The sequence below is a fragment of the Gobius niger genome (genome assembly GCF_951799975.1).
Source record: "Gobius niger genome assembly, chromosome: 12".
Classification (NCBI taxonomy): domain Eukaryota; kingdom Metazoa; phylum Chordata; class Actinopteri; order Gobiiformes; family Gobiidae; genus Gobius; species Gobius niger.
In genome coordinates this window covers 12,636,447-12,653,731 of record NC_136863.1, presented here as the reverse complement: position 1 = coordinate 12,653,731, position 17,285 = coordinate 12,636,447, and the positions used below count along the sequence as shown (strand labels likewise).

The following is a 17,285-nucleotide window of genomic DNA, read 5'->3' as shown; positions in this document are numbered from 1 at the left end:
CTCATAATCTGAATTATCCGGACAAACGTGTCTAGAAATCAATAGATAAGTTTACAGTAATATATCAGTAATAAATATAACAAAAAACAGAAATGAGCATAAATACAATATACAATTAAACAAGCCGATCTTAAATTAATGCAATTTAATTCCCCACTCATTATTCTGGACTCCCTCCTCACTTCAAAATAACTCAATATGCGCTTTTGTTGAAAAGTATGAGCAGGTGCATGCAGCCATACCGTCTCTTTCAGATGATGCCAACCCGGAGCAGGGCATAGTGCCTCCACATCCTTCTTTTCTCTGCGCTCCTCCGGGGCGAAGACTCCTTTCTCCTGCGGCTCACTTTGAACTTGACATCCAAATTGGTGCCGTGTGGATCCTGAAGTCCTGAAAACGCAAATCTGCTATCCGTGCACACCCATTATTCCCACCAAAGTAGCGGAGGAGAACTATCTCCCTTCGCTTAAGAAGCGCGTCCAGTTTGTAATCGTTTTTATATTTAAACGCATATTTACCTTTTGTTCTATCCTATGACTTTAACAGCTCTTGCTTGTCTTTTTATACCCTTAGCTTTTCCACATAAAAAGAGCGAGTTATTGGATACGCGCACAATCAGGCAATGATGCGGGGCTTACGTGCCTGTAGTACAGCGGATTCTGGATGGAGGTGACAACAAACTGCCACAAGCTTTTTCTCCAGGAAATACGTCACGTTTAAAAAGCAGCGGTAGTAGCGTGTGCTGGATTTACGCACCGCAGTAACCCCAAAGGGCGGTGCGCTATTTTAGCGTTGCAAACACACAAAAGAAGCGGAGGCAAACGTGTGTGTGACTTTTATTATTTCAACATTTTTAAATGTTATGGGGTATTTAAAATACCCCATAACATTAGTAAAATCCCTCGACATTGTCGAAGCATTTTAATACTGATGTTTGACAGAAGGTAAGTCAGACTTGTGCTGTAACTAAGGTATACACTATCCAATAAATAGAAACAGTGCACTTTAATGTAATATATTTTTATAATTACTGAATTTCTTTGTTTTGTCAAAGAACTAAACAAGGCGTCCTGCTAACCCACGGGCTAACCCCGTACCATGAAACACGCGCCTCCTTGAGGCGCGCTTGTTGATTTGTCGTCAGGCTTTTGTCGCCATCTCGTGGACATTAGCTTGAATCACAACTACTGTGGCACCTGCATGTGTGCGATAGATGGTGCTGTAACATCCAGGCTGGGCTCTGACTCGCCTGGTTTTGTCTACACCGCCACAGCCTGGAAGAAGTGAAAACAGCTCGCTTTCACACGGACCAAATTTATCCCGGAATAAGGACAGCACGCATGTGCCGTAAACCCGGATGTAGATATTTCCTACTCAAACAGCCCTCATTTTATCAAGTTATGACAAATACTTGTGAATGAATGTTGTACTTAGGTCTAGGTAAAGCCGTGTCGAACCAGACCAGTCCTGGCCGGGTTAAACCATTGGGGGCAAGACCAACGCTAACAATGAACTGTCAGTGCGCTACAGGGTTTACTTAGAAGCTGTTTGAATAACGGTGAGGCAACCAGGTAGCTACTCCATTTTCTGTCATTAAACTTCAAACTGCCACCATAACAAATGTATCGGTTTGTCATCCGCTTTGACAATGACAGTTTGACGGAAAGCTCACCGTTCACTCTACTACTGTCACTTGTGTGAACATGGACATTCGCAACAAAAAGCACGAGCGGGGCAGTAACTGGACAGACCCGGAGATAGTGGAGCTGCTCCAGCTGTGGTCCGATGACACGGTCCAACTTGAACTGGAGAGCTCGCTGCGCAACCAGCGAGTGTTTGACCGCATCGCCCGTGCCCTGCAGGAGAGAGGCATCTATCGCACCGGTGACCAGTGCAGGGAAAAGATCAAGAAGATGAGACTGGAATACCGGCGCATTAAAGACAACCACAAAACCAGATCCTGGAAGTTCTTTGACGTCATAGACAGAGTGCTGTCCAGCCGACCCTCTATCACCTACTCCTCAATGGGCGGAACTGTCATAGCGCAACACGTGTACCAGAACCAGGGCGGCGCAGAAGGGTTTCAGACCACAGTGCCAGCTAGTCCTTTTGGTCCAGCTTCCAGTGGGGGGTTTCTGTTTGGTCACCCCCTCAAACACGAAGATGCTCATGGCATAAAGTGTGAGAATGTAGATGAGAGCCTGCTAAACTCTAGTGTGGCTCCCCCAGAGATGTATTATGGATCAGAAGATGACCATGAGACAGATGCGCAGTCAGTGACGGGGCAGGAGGATGAGGCACCAGGTCAAGAGGAGAGAGCTGTCACACCTCACATTTCACCTTCAGGTTATTTCAATCCCCCCTCTTTTTAATTATTTAAACGCTTTCCCACTGAAAGCTTGGCAAATCAACCTCAGCTCATGTACTGTATGTAAATGTGTGGTGAATGGGTAAACGGTTTGTTGATCAAGTGCTGTGTGTATTCAATGGATGCAGGGAAAAGCCAACAACTCCTTTTTAGTGTTTGTTTTATAATGTCGATGTGGTTTCATCCAAGTTCAGTCAGCACTAGTCATGCACAATGTAGTCTTTTATGTGTTTTAGTCGCTACAATAAAAGAACAATGTAGACTTTTACTTTTTCTCTACATTAGGACACATACTGTAAGACACATTCTGTACACATGCTGTAAATAGCAAGAAAAGTTCAATATGCCTTTTCTTGTGGTGATAGACACTAAACTTAAAGGGCAAACACCAACGCACAAACGCTGAATGATTTCTTTTCTATCTGCAGGTTTTAGCGACGTGAACACATCTTGCTCAGCAGCCACAGGCACTCAGGCCGACTCCGTCTCTCACGAGCAGCGCTTCCGGCAGGCTGCTTACCCCGTGTCAAACCTGAGACACAGAAAGCGCAAGATGGCTGGCAAGGCGACCCGCAAGGCTAGCTCAGGCGCAAGTCACTCCGCTCTGGACAGGACCCTGGTTGGATTCCTAAAGTGGCAGCAAGTGGCCGAGGAGCGTCTGCTGTCTTTGGAGGAGGCGCGCGTGGAGAGGGAGCTGCAGGCCGAGGAGAGGAGGGAGCAGAGGGAGGAGAGGAGGGCCGAGCAGGAGAGGGAACATGAACTCCGCCTCTTCAGCATGCTCGCGGGAACGCTCGTGGCAGGCAGGCGTGAAGCGCAGGGCGCGGATGAGAAAACAGCGGGGCCAGGGATGACCTCAAATGCACTTTCTTCCTCGTCACGTTTACCTACTTCAGAGGAGATGGATTCGTATGGTCAAAAGACATCCGCAAAGCCATGTGAAAGTTTGGTGAGCGGCGAACAAAGCACTTACCTGTCCAGTAGAGGTAACACGATCCGGCAGCATCAGGGCATTCTCCAAGAGGGATTCCTGCAGTATGGAGTGGACAAATACCACGAGGCTGATAACCCCAGTGTAAGCGCCCCCACACACCACTGCAAATGATAACTTTTCAGTCGTAGCCTTATTCTTCTCCTTTTCTATCTCAGGGCATCATAAACCTGGGCACAAGTGAGAACAAACTATGCCACGATATCCTGCTCACACGAGTAAGACAAGTGCAATGCTCCAAGTCAAAGATGTCTGAACTAAATCACTAAATGCGTGAATGCAATTTCTTGTGTACAGCTCACCAAGCCGGACATGCTACTTATTAACTCAACCTTACTGCAGTATGGGGACTGGACGGGACACTCATTGTAAGATTCTATCACATCAAGTTTGTTCAATTGCATCACAACAATTAGATTGATTATGAACTTGCGTATGCTCTATGTCTTTCTGCAGCCTGAGAGAGGAGGTGGCGAAGTTCTTGACTGAGTTTTGTTGTTCACCGCACCCACTAAAGGCTGAAAATGTGAGTCTCATGGTTTATTTTTTTTGTATTTTTTTTGTATATCATGCATGCGATATTCTAAAAGAACAAACACACAATTTGGTGTTAGCGACAAATACCAGATCATATTTAGAGAATAGGGGAAAAAAGTTCTATGTTACAATGTTAGGCCCACTGACAACCAGTTAAAGGTCGGATTTTATGTAAATATCTCATAAAAATTACCCGTCTGCTCCATGATGTGAAGTGCCAGTTCCACTCAAATATCATTTTTATTAAAACAATTATAATGTTGATTTATTTTTTGTTTTTTTCACAATTAAAAGTATTATTTTGGTTCTTTAGCAAATGTCAATTAACCTCTAAACCCCCACCTGAACCGAGCACATTTCCTCCAGTTTTCGTTTTACCCAAATCGAGAAAGGTTCTTGTAAAATAATGTCAAAATGGCAACAACAATGAGATGAAAAGAAGGATGAAAATGCAGCAAAACAGTGACAAAAATGTAAAGGACAAAGATCTGTTCAGATGAGTTTTGTAGGTCTTAGCTTTCAAATGAGGCGCTACACTGGCTCATAGGCTGTAACCTGGTAGATTTGGCTAAAGCTGAACTGGAGAAAATTGGTTATGGCGGGGTTTAAGAGTCAGAAACAATCAGATAGCTGAATGAGCCCGTCACTTTTCCAGATCCAATGGCAAAAAAAAAAGTTCTCCCACTGACATAATTCCAGCAGCAGTCCCCAAACTATAAAAAAAAATGGTGCAAGTGCAGGCCTCCATTAGTCTCAGTGACAAAATTCTGGAGGTTCTGAGCTTTGGGTACTGTATGTCCATATCCATATACTGTATCGTGGTAATATGCCCAGCACAAGGCAGCCTAGGTTTAGTTGTAGTTCCAGTGCCATGAAGAGCATCCTACACGCTCTTCCTTTAAAAGTATCAAAATAGAGCTAGCTTTTGTGGGTGGTGTGTTTCAGGGCTGTAAAGTTCACTGTGGATGAAAACTGCTTTTTGCAAGCAACAAGCAACAGTGGCAAACCAGCAACATGGTTGTTAGTTCATCTGTCATGACATCCTAAATTGAATTGAATGCAATGCTGGCAGAGTATGAGGCAGATGCTAATAACACAACCCACTATGATCTACAGTAATAGGTTAATGGGAGGAGACCTAAATGAGCCTTTGGAATTACAACATTACTAGAACAGTACTTCAATACATGTGTTTGGCTGTTATTATGAATAATTTATATCTACTTTACAAACTCTACATTTGCTAATAATTTATTTGACTTGCTTCCCCAAAATTACAGATTGCATCAAAAACATGAATCAAATGCTCTATAATTATAAACCTATGTTAACTACTGTAATTATGTAATTGACTTTTATCGTTGGTCTTTTTCGATGCTAAATTACTGTGTGTATAATTATCAGGTCTGTTTTGTTAATAGCCTCGTCATTCAGGATGTGTGCGTTTATGCAGGTGGTGGTAATGAATGGCTGTGGCTCCCTTTTCTCATGCATTGCTACAGTAATCTGCGACCCTAAAGGTAAGCTACACTGTGTTTATGTTTTGCACCACCTCAGCCATGCGTCCTTTATTAAGCTGCGTGTATCTGACTGAAACAATAGATGCCATTCTCATCCCAACTCCATTCTATGGCGTTATTGCGGAGGACCTGGATTTATATGCCGACGTTAAACTCTTTCATGTGCCTTTGGACTGTGAGGTACTGCGACAATTTTTAATGTTTTTAATGTTGAACAGCCACATCAAACGTGATCATTTTTTGTTGTCTTCGAAAGGAAAATGAAAGAGGTTGCCGCCCGTTCCATCTCACTGTTGACAAACTGGAGGAAGGACTGAAGAGAGCGACTCAAGAGGTAAATCTTTCCGAGCCGGGCACACGGACTATTTCAGCACTTTGCACAATTTGATACTTTTCATTGTACTCTGGGGCAGCAGTGGCTCTAACCACTTCTTGTCACTTTTCGGTCACATTTTGGTCCCAATTTCTTTGTCACTTTTTTTTTGGTGGCTTTTTTGTCACTTTTTCATTGGTGGCTTTTTTGTCACTTTTTCATTGGCCTTTTGTTGGGTTTACAAGGTTAAATAATTTACCAATGCGAGGCTCTTTTATCTGCTTTTCTGCATGAATCTAAGTGGTGTCGGTTTCTTTGTGACTGGACAGTGAAGAATGGACACCTCATTTTAAGATGACCTTTATCTTATATTTGTTCATTTTCATTAAAACCTACAATTTTGCAGGGAATCACCATTCGGGCTGTCATTCTAATGAATCCGCACAATCCTCTGGCCGAGATCTACACCCAGACAGAGATAATTGCCTTCTTGGAGTTTGCCAAAAGGTACATTTGCCTTTCAAGTTTTGTCCAGACGTTATTAAGCCGCTTCATTGTTAACTTAAACACTTTTCTATGGCGCTGCATACATCCCCAGTTTGAACGCTCTATTTTACGACTTAGCAGTCTGACCTGTGTGCAGAATAACAAGTGGTCCTGATGGAGTTTTATCACCTCCCTGCTCTATTATCGTTAAGTGCAACCATGTGCCAAGAGGTGTCCTGCATCAGCCGTTGTTTACTAAGCGATCTACCCCTTGTGAGAGCCAGGCGCGCGCCGAACAGTTGTAACCATAAACTGCAACGCTATTATATAGACGGTGAAAGCATCGGGATCCATTACAGAGTTACATTGAATTTCCTTCAAATTTGCAGTATATTTATGCGTACCTATCGCCAACCAGTGTAGCTTGCGTTTCTGATTGTGTGTTATGCAGCATTTATTTCTTATTGTCCCCACAGAAATGAACTCCATGTCATTGTGGATGAGGTGTACATGCTGACGATATTTGATGAGTCGGCAACATTTCAAAGTGTCCTTAACCTGGAAAGGTATCATTTACTTTAAATCAAAATATATCACATGAATTTACAGACAAATTCATGTGATATATGAATTTGTCATATATCACAATATCTTGTTTTTTGTTCTTGCAGTTTGCCTGATCCAAAAAGGACACACGTGATGTGGGGGATGAGTAAGGTAAGCACTTATTGTGAATTAGTGATAATAATACCAATCATCGATGCGTTGGTTCCAACCAATGGCCGCTGGTTGCACTGCTTTAAGACGGCGACGCTCGGGGCCGACATTGCTGCAGTACCTCCATATGTGGGTGGCAAAACAAGCTAGTTTTCCATTAAAAAGCATCGCACTTTAGACATGTTCTAAACAACTGTAAAGCCTGGTGCCTCATTTTTTTAAACTTTCTACAATTCTTACAATTAAAGGGACCAGGTCTGTTTTTGTAAGGAACGTTTAAGAAGTCTTGTATACTAGTGAGGGCCAGACTTTGATTGACAGGCCATTAGCATTAGTGCTAATGGTGCGGGTGCGGCTACGACCGAACTCCGCGCCCCGCGAGGGCAGAGTCTACCGTGAAGATCCCGCCCTTATGCCCTTTTTAGGAACATGCTACGTCACAGCAGGGTAGGAGGTGTCTGTAAATCCGCCATGATTTCCCCCTCAAACTTAGTTATTATGGTAAACAGGGAGGAGCGGGCAGCACCTGTCTATTAATTCTACAATCTATGGTACCAACCCACTTAAGCAGCTTAGTTAGTCTCTCCTTTTCTCAGTTTGTTTCAATTTGACCTTTTCCAGCCGACACATACAGTAAGTCAGTTGTAGTATCGTCTCTACTGTTAATTCAAAGCTTTTTACTGGACATCTCAGGACTTTGCAATGGCCGGAATCCGCATTGGCACACTGTACACGGAGAACAGAGAACTTGTGGAAGCTTTAGCTCAACTCGGCTCCTTCCATGGGATCTCGGGACCCACTCAACACCAGGTTGCACAGCTGCTGCAGGACCGAGGTTTTCTATCAGCACTTATATAACACTATAAAGAAGTACTCAGTGCCTCACATAGTACACTAACCCTTGCATTTTGTTTTAAGAATGGATCAACAATGAGTTTTTGCCGGAAAACCGAAGCAGACTTAAAAGAGCTCACAGTTTCTTGACACAGGAGTTGAAGAGTTTAGGAATCCCCTTCTTGGACCGGCCAGCAGCTCTGTTTGTCTGGGCAGACCTCAGGAAGGTACTGCACAGTCTCATTACTATAGTACTGACTATTATGATTATTCTAATGTCTCTAAGTTAGTTCAGTGTGTTCATGTAGGTATAAGAAACCAAAACATGGCACAAAAGCATGAATGTATTATTTACAAGGACTCACAGTGTTTGCCACTTGTCGTATTCTTCCAGTACCTCAGGGAGTTCACGTTCGAGGATGAGCTGTCATTGTGGAGGTGCTTCCTCAGACACAAAGTGGTTCTGATCTGTGGCCAGGCCTTCTCCTGCTCCACTCCAGGATGGTTCCGGATTGTGTTCGCAGATCAACAGCACCACCTAGAGCTCGGTCAGTGTTTGTGTCTTTATTGTCTGTTCAGTTTTCAATCAAACCCCATAATTATGTTGTGTGATTAGACCCCCATTTTCCAATTTAAGCCAAATGTTGAGGTTTCTCTTTTTTTTTATTACTTCAGACAACATCCATTTTTATAGATTGGGTAATAGGTAGTCATTTGTTGTGTTTTTCAGGCCTGAAGCGATTCAAAGACGCTCTGAAAGAAATCGAAGACAGCCATGCCTGCCCGAGCTCGAGCTCTATCAAAGATCCCATTGTGCGACATACAGCGTCGGCTAAGGAGGATAACGGGGATTCCAACAATTCCGTGTTTGTCAATTCCATTCCCTCTCCCCGGAGCAAGTCACCAAACGCTCGGATGGAGAATGGCACCCCTATGGCGGACGACAGCCTGGACACGCTGATCGGCACTCTAAGACATCAAATGCAGTCGTCTGATTGGCTTCAGAAAAACACTCCCGAACCCGTAGCCGGGGAGGACACAGAGATTCTTAACGGATTCATGGCAATGCTGCAAAGAGCCAGGAAATGAGCTAAGAGCTTGAGGAGGATAATTTTATATCTGAAAAAGCATCTCGAGTTTCAAGTTGTTTACTCTGAAAAGGAGAGAGACAAACACTTGACACAAGGTCAGTTCTACTGGTGTTGTGCAGTGAAGAGGAGGCCGGATACCAAAGGCAGAAAGAGAAAGAGAGATCAGTGTGACGGAGGAGGATAATGAGGAGAGGTGGACCGGTTTAAAAGTCGGATTTTCAAAGTTGACCTGGCAGATGACGACGCTATTATATGGACTTTTTTAAAAGAATGATTTCAGTTTACTTCACACAAAGGCCAGCACAATATGAGAAAAATTTACTTTCGTTATGACATCTGATCAAATAGTTGGTAACAATCCAAAAATTGCCAAAATCCCCATATGTAGATGTTTTAATATGTTTTTATACAGACATGGTAAATTCTGGTAATAAAGGAGCCCAGTCAAAACGTTTCCTTTCAGACCACCCACTGGACATATTGTGCGGCTCTACCCTCAAGTGCTTACAACTTACCAAATAGGAGAATCTTTACCAAAATGGTATTCAAGCTATTTTTTAAGCCTTATTCCATCATCTAGCACTTTAATTTTGTATTTTGTATCCAATGTTCATTTCTTTCATGAAATCTCAAATATACAACACCTGATCAAAGAAGCATTGCCTGGTTTTGTGTGTAAAGGGTCGTAAAAGGACGCGCTACAGTTCACTTCAGAGGGCTTTTCCGTTGCTAAAAAGGAAAGTGAAGGCGGTGTAAGTCATGACGTGGGGAAATCTCTGACCGACTCGACCACAACCGGTGTTCCCCCTCAGAAATTATGACACTACTGTAGGTTTGTTTTCATTCTGTTAGCACCCACATTTCAGTCCCACATGCTGATGATATTGTATGTAAATTAACAGCTTTCTTATTTTATTAGTAATCTCCCTCTAACCTTCATTACTTAGACATCTATTCAGTTTAATTTTGTTTGTAGTCATTAGGTCTGTTTTTAAGGGGGAAAATATAACTGTCTTTGTTCTAGTCAAGACTGGGTTCAGTCCATATTGAAGATCTGTTAGCTTAAAGTTGTAGTTTAGAGCAGACATTGCAGAGTCTTGGTTTAGACCTAGTTTCATCTGCTTATATCTTAGATATAGGTCACTGTGGTTTGTTTGGGTATCACTGTAGTGTGCCAGCTGCTTCAGGTATTTACTCAAGTCTTGACTTAATGTTTACTTAAGGAACTGTATTTAAGGGGAGACACTACAGGCATCAGTTTTCAGGTTTTGGGCTAAATTCGTCTCTGAACATAAGCTTTCACATGGAAACAAAATATACCTAGTCATCGCAATAACATGTTGAAATATTGCACTGATTCAATGTTTCTCCATAGATTTATATAGGAAATATATAGGTATTTCATGGGCCTTTTTCTCAAAACACATTTTTCTCTCATTGTGGCGACAATATCTCCATGTCAGTAGCACCTATAGATTTCAAATAGATTTTTTAACATCTAATTCCTAGCCTGATTTTTTGAGTTTCGAATGTCACAAAACAGATTTTTCCACTAAAAACAGCTTATTTTCAAACTAAACAAAATATCCAAAATACCCTCTGAAGTCTTGGTAACTCATATTCCAACAAAACTATACATTTGTATCTGGCTCAATCCGTTATTCAGATTTCGTCGCCGAAAACATGGGACATTTTGGGCATTTTTAAGCATGAAACACTATATTTATAGGAAAACACAAAATGACTTGCAATATATGTTTTTCTCATATTTATGCCAGTAATCTACAGCAAACGTTTCAAATTGATCTCTTTACATTTAAAAATGTTCCCTATTCTCCTGCAGTGTCTCGCCTTAAGTTCTTGTCCCTCTTATCTGTTTAGTCTTGGTTTGGTTTTTGATCTGGAATGGGGCCTGGTTTAGGTCGGGTGCTCCTGAGAGTGGCAAAATGTTGTCTTTATATATACATTGTGTGAAAGGTTTGAGAAGCACAGTCTTTGGTAAGCTTTTTTGTACTCTTTTTTTTTTTTTTTTTTTTATACTGAATGTGTTGTTTTCTATGCTACAGTGTACTTTCACTTTCTTTACAGTGCGTGGGCCCCAGTGGAGACCTCTTCAGGAAACTTCGCAGGCATTTGGGGGGGAAGTTCCAGGTGGGTGGAGTTAACCAGAGAGGCACATGAGCACTGTCTTGTCATGTTCAATTGCTTCAGGGAGAAGATTGTATGGAGTAAGTCAGTGAATGGGTAAATAGTTGCCTCGGGTTCTTCCTGATTTGAAGAGGTAAGCATTGTGATTTGAAGAATGGTCTGACTTTATGCTATGGTGATTAATCATTTCTGTTTTTGTTACTTTATTGTAGCTACCATGAAGCTGCTGAAGCTTGACGATTCCATCAGTCGTTTTCGATTCGCTCAGTCCTGTGTAGGTCTAGCCGGCTGCCTGTGCGTCTGCTATGCCATTTGGACCCCATTCTGGCTGAAGGGACGGGGACTGTGGACGACGCAGGAGTGGAACACCAGCCGAATTGACCTGACAAATGGCAACGACGGCAGTATCTTCAACGGTAAGCAACCAGGCATTCACACCTCCTGTCAGGCCCGTTTTGTTTTGTACCTAAGATGACAGCTCTGGCAGGCAACATAACGTGAAGCATGAAATGTTCGAAAGGGGGCACAGAGGAGTATTTAGCGATGCACCGGGCGTCTGTCTGTGAGGAGAGCGAGGTAGGTGGAAGGCTCAAAGGGAGATCAGCTCTAAGGCACTTTTTATACTCCTGTGGCTCTCCGGAGAGAATGCTTATCAGGAGCACTAGTGGGTTGCTAAAGAGCTTTTCGGCAGGTGGGACAAGTTTAAGCTTGCTGCAGTTACATTCTTTGAGTAGAAGCCTCTAATAAAGGGGAGAAAGAGGTGTCAGGAAAGTCACTTGAACTTTTCGCATGACTTTGAGCTACATATAATTTAACATATTCATTGCCATTGATTTATTCATGACTTTCTGTTGGCTATTTGGCATTACTTTAGATTCACCTTCATTTCTAAGTTGTTTGATGAAGAAAATTGTGAGGTGTTGGTTTTTTTTCTCATAATAAAAGCAAATTAATATCACTTTTCGTCTCTTCATGAGGATGCTTGATGAACATAGAAAAGGTAGTCCTTTTAAATATGAATGCTTCCCACACGAGTGCCATTGAACCGCACCAAATTATACTCCTCTAAAGACCACTTTTGGTTACACTTTTCAAATTTACAGTCTACTTGAAAGCAAACATTACTGTGCAAATGTTTTTTTAGCCTGTTTTCTTTAGAACTGGTTTTGGCTACTTCTCACTTTCACTCTAAAATAGGGTGAATTTTTTGTGATTTTCAGGATCCATAAACTATACTTAAATAATATCCGAATATGTCCAATGCACTAAATTAAGGATACTGTATGCAGGATTTACAGATGAATGATTGTAAAAAAGAAAGAAAAGTGCTCCGTTAAGTCGGGGCTGAAGTATCTGTGACTTAATACACTAGAAGTAGAAGTAATTTGATCTAATTTCAATTGTCATCGTTTTATGTGATCTGTTTATCCGTGTGTTTTGCAGCATTGGAAGCAGAGCGGGTGTTTGCAGTGCTGTCCTTCCTGATGGCTGTGAGCACTGCTGCCCTGTGTCTGGTGTTCGCCCTCTGCTGGACATCTGAGACCGTGCGCTCTTACTCCAACACTCGCTCCCTCTTGATGGCAGGACAAGCTCTGTACCCCACCACACTACTGCTGCTTACTATGATCTCCACAGGTTAGTAGAACCGCCCCTACACTTTGGCAGAGCAAGTACAAGTTAGAGCAGTGCAAGTAGCCAAAGCAGAAGAGAAACAGAAAACAATGTGAATGAGGTATTTAGTAGCATTAATAATATGCTTGTAAAGTATTAACACACTGCTTATTATACTTTTATCTGTTAACATACAAATAGGCCATTAATAATACACTTACTCATAGCCAACCCTTAACCTCACCCTGACCTTAACACTTACTCTAACCCTAAAATGATTACTAATGCTTATTAATACTTACTAATCTAAAGAGATACCCATATTACACAAAATGCGGGAATGTATTAGTCAGTACATTTCCAGTAACTTGAGTTACAAGAGCATTTAAATGAATGAAAATGCCAAACTCCCCCCAAATAAAATGCAGCATGCCAGATCAAGTTGGACAAGTTGGGTGTTGTTGTGGTTTGCCTCTTGGCCAGGACTCCCTCGCAAAAGAGGTTTTCAATCTCATGGGACTTTCCTGGTTAAATAAAATATTCAGTTTATATTTTTCCAAAAGTAACTCAAAGTAGTGTAGCTCAGTAATACAAACATACATACATTTTTAGACCTGTAATCACTAGAATATATTACATTTTTTAGGTAAGTTGCCCAACACTGGATACAATGCCATGCCCATTCAATCAGTCAGTACAATCAGTCAAAATATCTTCTTGGCTATAGACCCGCTTTGCTTGTCCAAAAAGTAAATAGATGTGTGTAGACTGTTGAACACCCCTGCATATTGATAAATTCTTTAATAATATATGGACTCATCTTTCTCCTTTCTTTCAGGCTTCTTCTTTCTCTTCAGCTGGTCTTTGTTCACCTTCCACCATCGGGAGGAAATCCGTGACGATTTCTCCGCTCTGGGCTCTTCATACTGGATCGGAGCACTGGGCTGGTTCCTTCTCATGGTCGCAGAGACGATTGTGTTTTTGGCCGAGCAGATGGTTGTACCAGACATTCTTGCGGATCTGGAGAGGTCTGTGGAGGTGTGGCGCGCAGCCTCTCGCCTCAAGCCCAACCAGCGCTCCCTCAGTGACGGTTATTACCCCCGGGCCAAGAGTAAACTGATCCCAAAGCGATACATGTCAGATCCCTGAATAGACTCGAGTAAATGGGCTCTGTACTGATAAAGTGAAACTGGAGAGTGAGGAAGTCTACTCCAAAGGAAAGCAGGCACCTTATCACTGTGAGTTACGGACTGAAGATTGGTCAAATGGGTTAAGGCGAGAATGAATAGGCTGTTAAAGTGCCCGGGTTTATGAGACTGGCGGCTTGCCTGTTTGTCACTTCGAGAACTTCCAAACACTGTGAACACTGTGCTGTCCCTGCGTGTTTACTTGATTTCTTCTTATTTTAATTTTATCTTTAAGTGTCTCATGCATGGCATATTTTGTTGTCCTTAACCACAAAGATAAGTGTTTTTTCAGAAACTAGTAAAACTTTTGTTGTATTTGTGCTGCTGGCAGCTTTTGGAAATGGCAGTGCACACCAGATGCTCTCTGCCAAGTCAAACCAAGTGTATGCCTCATTTATTTTACTTGGTTTTGTTGCCATAATTGAGGGACTTATACAAGTGTCACGTACCGAAGAATAATATTGAATGACTTTATCAAATGAGTTGTGAAAGCTTTAATATATGCAGCTTTCCTTCAGGTGTATGCTACTCTACCTTTATGAAATCCGACAAGTTTCTTAACCCCCACATGAACCGAGCACATTTTCTCCAGTTTGGCTTTACACAAATCTAAAAGCTTATGGTAATGGTCTCAACTTATATAGCACTTTTCCACCTACATTAGGCACTCAAAGCGCTTTACAGCAAGGATCCACTCACCCATTCATACACCAATGTATGCAGACACTGGTGTGCGCCTTCAGGAGGAGGGATTCGACCCCCCAACTTTCCGATCATGAGTCGACCCGCTCTACCATCTGCGCCACTGTCCCTTACAGCCTATAGGACAGTGTGATCCCTCATTTGAAAGCTAAGACCTACAAAACTCATTTAAACTGATCTTTTTCCTCGTGTTGTTATCACTTTATTGATTTTTCTTTCTTTTTTTTTGTCACTTTGTTGCCACTTTTCTGTTGCTCTTTTGTGTCATTTTTGTCACATTATCGTCACTTATTTGTCACATTTAATCGCCTTTTTTTCACTTCACTGTTATTCTTTGGCTGCTCTTTTGTCACGTTTTCGTCTCATTTTTGTCGCTATTATTATGTCGCTAGTTTTTTCAAGAAGATTTTAGATTTGTGTAAAGCGGAACTGGGGAAAATGCACTCGGTTCAGGTGGGGGGTGAAGGGGTTAAAGTTATCTAACAGCATCTGTATTAAAAAAAAAAAGTACATTTCACATATAAGCATTAACAAGCACGCACACTACTGTAACTACGATGCTTTTAATAAAGACAATGCTGACAGTGTGACGGTCTGTTCCTGAATCATCTCCCACATGAACAGTTGTTTTGTGGTTTGCAGTTGGCTGACTTTGATGGACACTGCCATCTTTGATTATTTTCCCTCATGTGTCAGCGACAGAGAAAGCGCTCCCTTCTGCTTTCCACCAGTCTACCGTCCTGCGCCACATCTGGAGCGGCCACTCACTCGCAGGCATCTGAATTCTGCTATTTTCTCCCCCCCCCCCCTGCGCACACTCTCCCAGGAGGACAGAAGGTGCCACCATGCCGCTCCTCTTCTGCTGATGCTTTGAAAGCTGCCAAAGTGGTGTGGAATGAAGTAGCTGTGGCGCTGTTAATTGGGCGTTAATCAGGTGTTGCTCTAATTAAAAGGCAGTTCCGCCCTGTTGGGTTTTGCTAATGAGTTTGTTATTAAATCCACAGAGGATTTTGGTCTACTTTTTTTTTTTTACAATTTACCAACAGGGCAGTGCTTAATGGCTGCGCAAATGAGGGGAATGTCCTTCAAGGTCGTCTTGTAGCAGCACGCGATCCACGCGCCTAAAGAGCATCTCCATGTTAACTTTCAGACCCACTCAGTTCACAGTGAGGTGACCTGTCCTCCTGCTGAGCCTCGCTGTCCTAGTGCTATTTTAGATCCGCACTGTCCTTATAACTCCTGTATATTGAACTTTAGCGACATAAAAAAACGAAGAAAAAAACTAGCACAATGGTATGGCGTTCATGTATTTGAATGGATACAAAGCAAAAAAGCGGTGTATGTTTGTAAGTTCCCCTTTGCGCAGCAGAGCTTTAACAATGTGCAGATTTATTTTTGTGTTATAAATGTATTACCTGGCAGTCCACATCAAACAGAAATCAGTAAATGTTCACGTAAAAATGGGCGAATCTGTTTTCACAAAGGTGCTCTGTCATTTTAAAGGACCTGGCCATACCCAGTCTTTATGTTTACAAGCGATAAATGGGTTTCTATTGGCTCTCAGTCACACAGGAGTTTTCCATCATAAAGGGTTGTTCAGTTAGTTGAAGTCTAAACTCGTTCGCTACTTTTGTGTCATTTGTTTTTTTGTTTTGTTTTTGGCTAGTTTACAATTTTTCAGAAACGTCTGCTTTTACAGTATCAAAACTAATCTAATTCCAATAAAACAAATTAAACGGCCAGGTCCTTAAAATGGTATAATATTAAAGGACCTGGCCATGCCCAATCTTCATGTTTACAAACAATAAAAGAGTTTAATAGTGAAAGAGGATGGGCTGAGGCTCTGTGAATTTACAGATACATTTTTATTAATAGCGCATGCCTGGCCCTACAAGCTTGAAGAGTAACTGATTTTTAAGTGTATTTGCTATCTTATAGCATTTACTATCCGACCACGGTGATCCAGCGAGGACTCTGCCTCTCTTCTTCTAGAATAAAAGAGTTTGTGCTGGCTCTCAGTCATATAGGAGTTTTCCATCATAAAGGGTTGTTCAAGGTTGAACAGTTAGTTGAAGTGTGAACTCATCCGTATTACAAGCTAGTTCACAATTTTCCAGAAACATAACTAATTTAATTTCACACACGCACGCACACACACACATACAAATCTGATATCGGGCCATTAATTGTGACAATAAAGATTTACAGAATCAACTTTTAAGTTCTGTTTGGGAAAAAGCCACAATGTCAATGTCAACTCTATTTGTATAGCACATTTAGAACAATAGGTGCCCAAATTGCTTCACATACAAGGCAAAAAGACACAATATAAATGATAAAAAGTTATAAATATAAAGTCAAAATGCAGCTCAACCTGAATCACCTACGCAAACATGTCTTTCAAGGCAAGATTTAAATTGCATTTAAGCTAAAACTATTCATTTACAAAGAAGAAAATTGATTTGAAGTGTTAACTCCTTCTCAGGTGACTGACTGATTTCTTATTTAAAGGCATGTTGCGCAACTTTTTGGAAACAAAACATGCTCATAATGACCAGTTAGAGACAGAAAATTCTATTTTTGCAGTGGGTACTCAAATAATGGATTTGGATGAGGGCCAACCTGTTTCAATCTCATCTAATTGGCCGCCTTTGGTCAGCACCTCCATGGAGACGCCCCCGGTCCCAGTATAGTGCAAGTCAGGTCATAGGAGAGGTAATAAAATAAAAATATCATAAAGATATCTGTAATAGAATAAACGCTCGTGTTCCATTCTATATACA

The 17,285-nt window shown here is 41.8% G+C and overlaps 3 protein-coding genes across 4 annotated transcripts in view; 2 read left to right on the top strand and 1 right to left on the bottom strand.

Moving 5' to 3' along the window:
- The window catches only part of furinb (furin (paired basic amino acid cleaving enzyme) b), a 90,060-nt gene extending 89,353 nt beyond the window's left edge, over positions 1–707 (bottom strand). The window contains exon 1 of the mRNA XM_079568511.1: positions 243–707. The gene's annotated coding sequence lies outside the window, so the exon portion shown is untranslated. The remainder of the gene's footprint in view (positions 1–242) is intronic.
- A 565-nt stretch (positions 708–1,272) lies between these two features.
- accs (1-aminocyclopropane-1-carboxylate synthase homolog (Arabidopsis)(non-functional)) lies at positions 1,273–9,109 on the top strand. The gene is made up of 15 exons (XM_079567774.1): positions 1,273–2,346; positions 2,797–3,440; positions 3,515–3,574; positions 3,654–3,724; positions 3,813–3,882; positions 5,347–5,413; positions 5,496–5,593; positions 5,670–5,747; positions 6,133–6,233; positions 6,689–6,778; positions 6,884–6,929; positions 7,623–7,764; positions 7,848–7,990; positions 8,158–8,311; positions 8,494–9,109. Exons 1-15 carry the CDS (start codon positions 1,704–1,706, stop codon positions 8,850–8,852), a joined length of 2,766 nt encoding a protein of 921 aa, XP_079423900.1. The 5' UTR covers positions 1,273–1,703; the 3' UTR covers positions 8,853–9,109.
- A 1,863-nt stretch (positions 9,110–10,972) lies between these two features.
- Positions 10,973–15,763, top strand: LOC306971776 (uncharacterized protein). Of its 2 annotated transcripts, XR_013793474.1 has the most exons (5): positions 10,973–11,135; positions 11,215–11,418; positions 12,446–12,637; positions 13,452–14,183; positions 15,145–15,763. XR_013793474.1 is itself a non-coding variant. In XM_079568155.1 (4 exons), the coding sequence occupies exons 2-4, from the start codon at positions 11,220–11,222 to the stop codon at positions 13,760–13,762; spliced, it is 702 nt and encodes a 233-aa protein (XP_079424281.1). In that variant the 5' UTR covers positions 10,973–11,135; positions 11,215–11,219; the 3' UTR covers positions 13,763–14,338. The 2 variants fall into 2 exon arrangements, 1 of the variants encoding a protein (XP_079424281.1); XM_079568155.1 differs by lacking the exon at positions 15,145–15,763 and having other exon boundaries at positions 13,452–14,338.
- Positions 15,764–17,285: the final 1,522 nt, after the last annotated feature.

Bases quoted from the DNA above. Each gene is read 5' to 3' on its own strand.
- accs (XM_079567774.1), top strand. From the start codon at position 1,704: ATGGACATTCGCAACAAAAAGCACGAGCGGGGCAGTAACTGGACAGAC. The intron at 6,234-6,688 runs GTACATTTGCCT...TTGTCCCCACAG, and splicing joins TTCTTGGAGTTTGCCAAAAG to AAATGAACTCCATGTCATTG. The intron at 6,930-7,622 runs GTAAGCACTTAT...TGGACATCTCAG, and splicing joins TGATGTGGGGGATGAGTAAG to GACTTTGCAATGGCCGGAAT.
- LOC306971776 (XM_079568155.1), top strand. From the start codon at position 11,220: ATGAAGCTGCTGAAGCTTGACGATTCCATCAGTCGTTTTCGATTCGCT. The intron at 11,419-12,445 runs GTAAGCAACCAG...TGTGTTTTGCAG, and splicing joins CGACGGCAGTATCTTCAACG to CATTGGAAGCAGAGCGGGTG. The intron at 12,638-13,451 runs GTTAGTAGAACC...CCTTTCTTTCAG, and splicing joins GCTTACTATGATCTCCACAG to GCTTCTTCTTTCTCTTCAGC.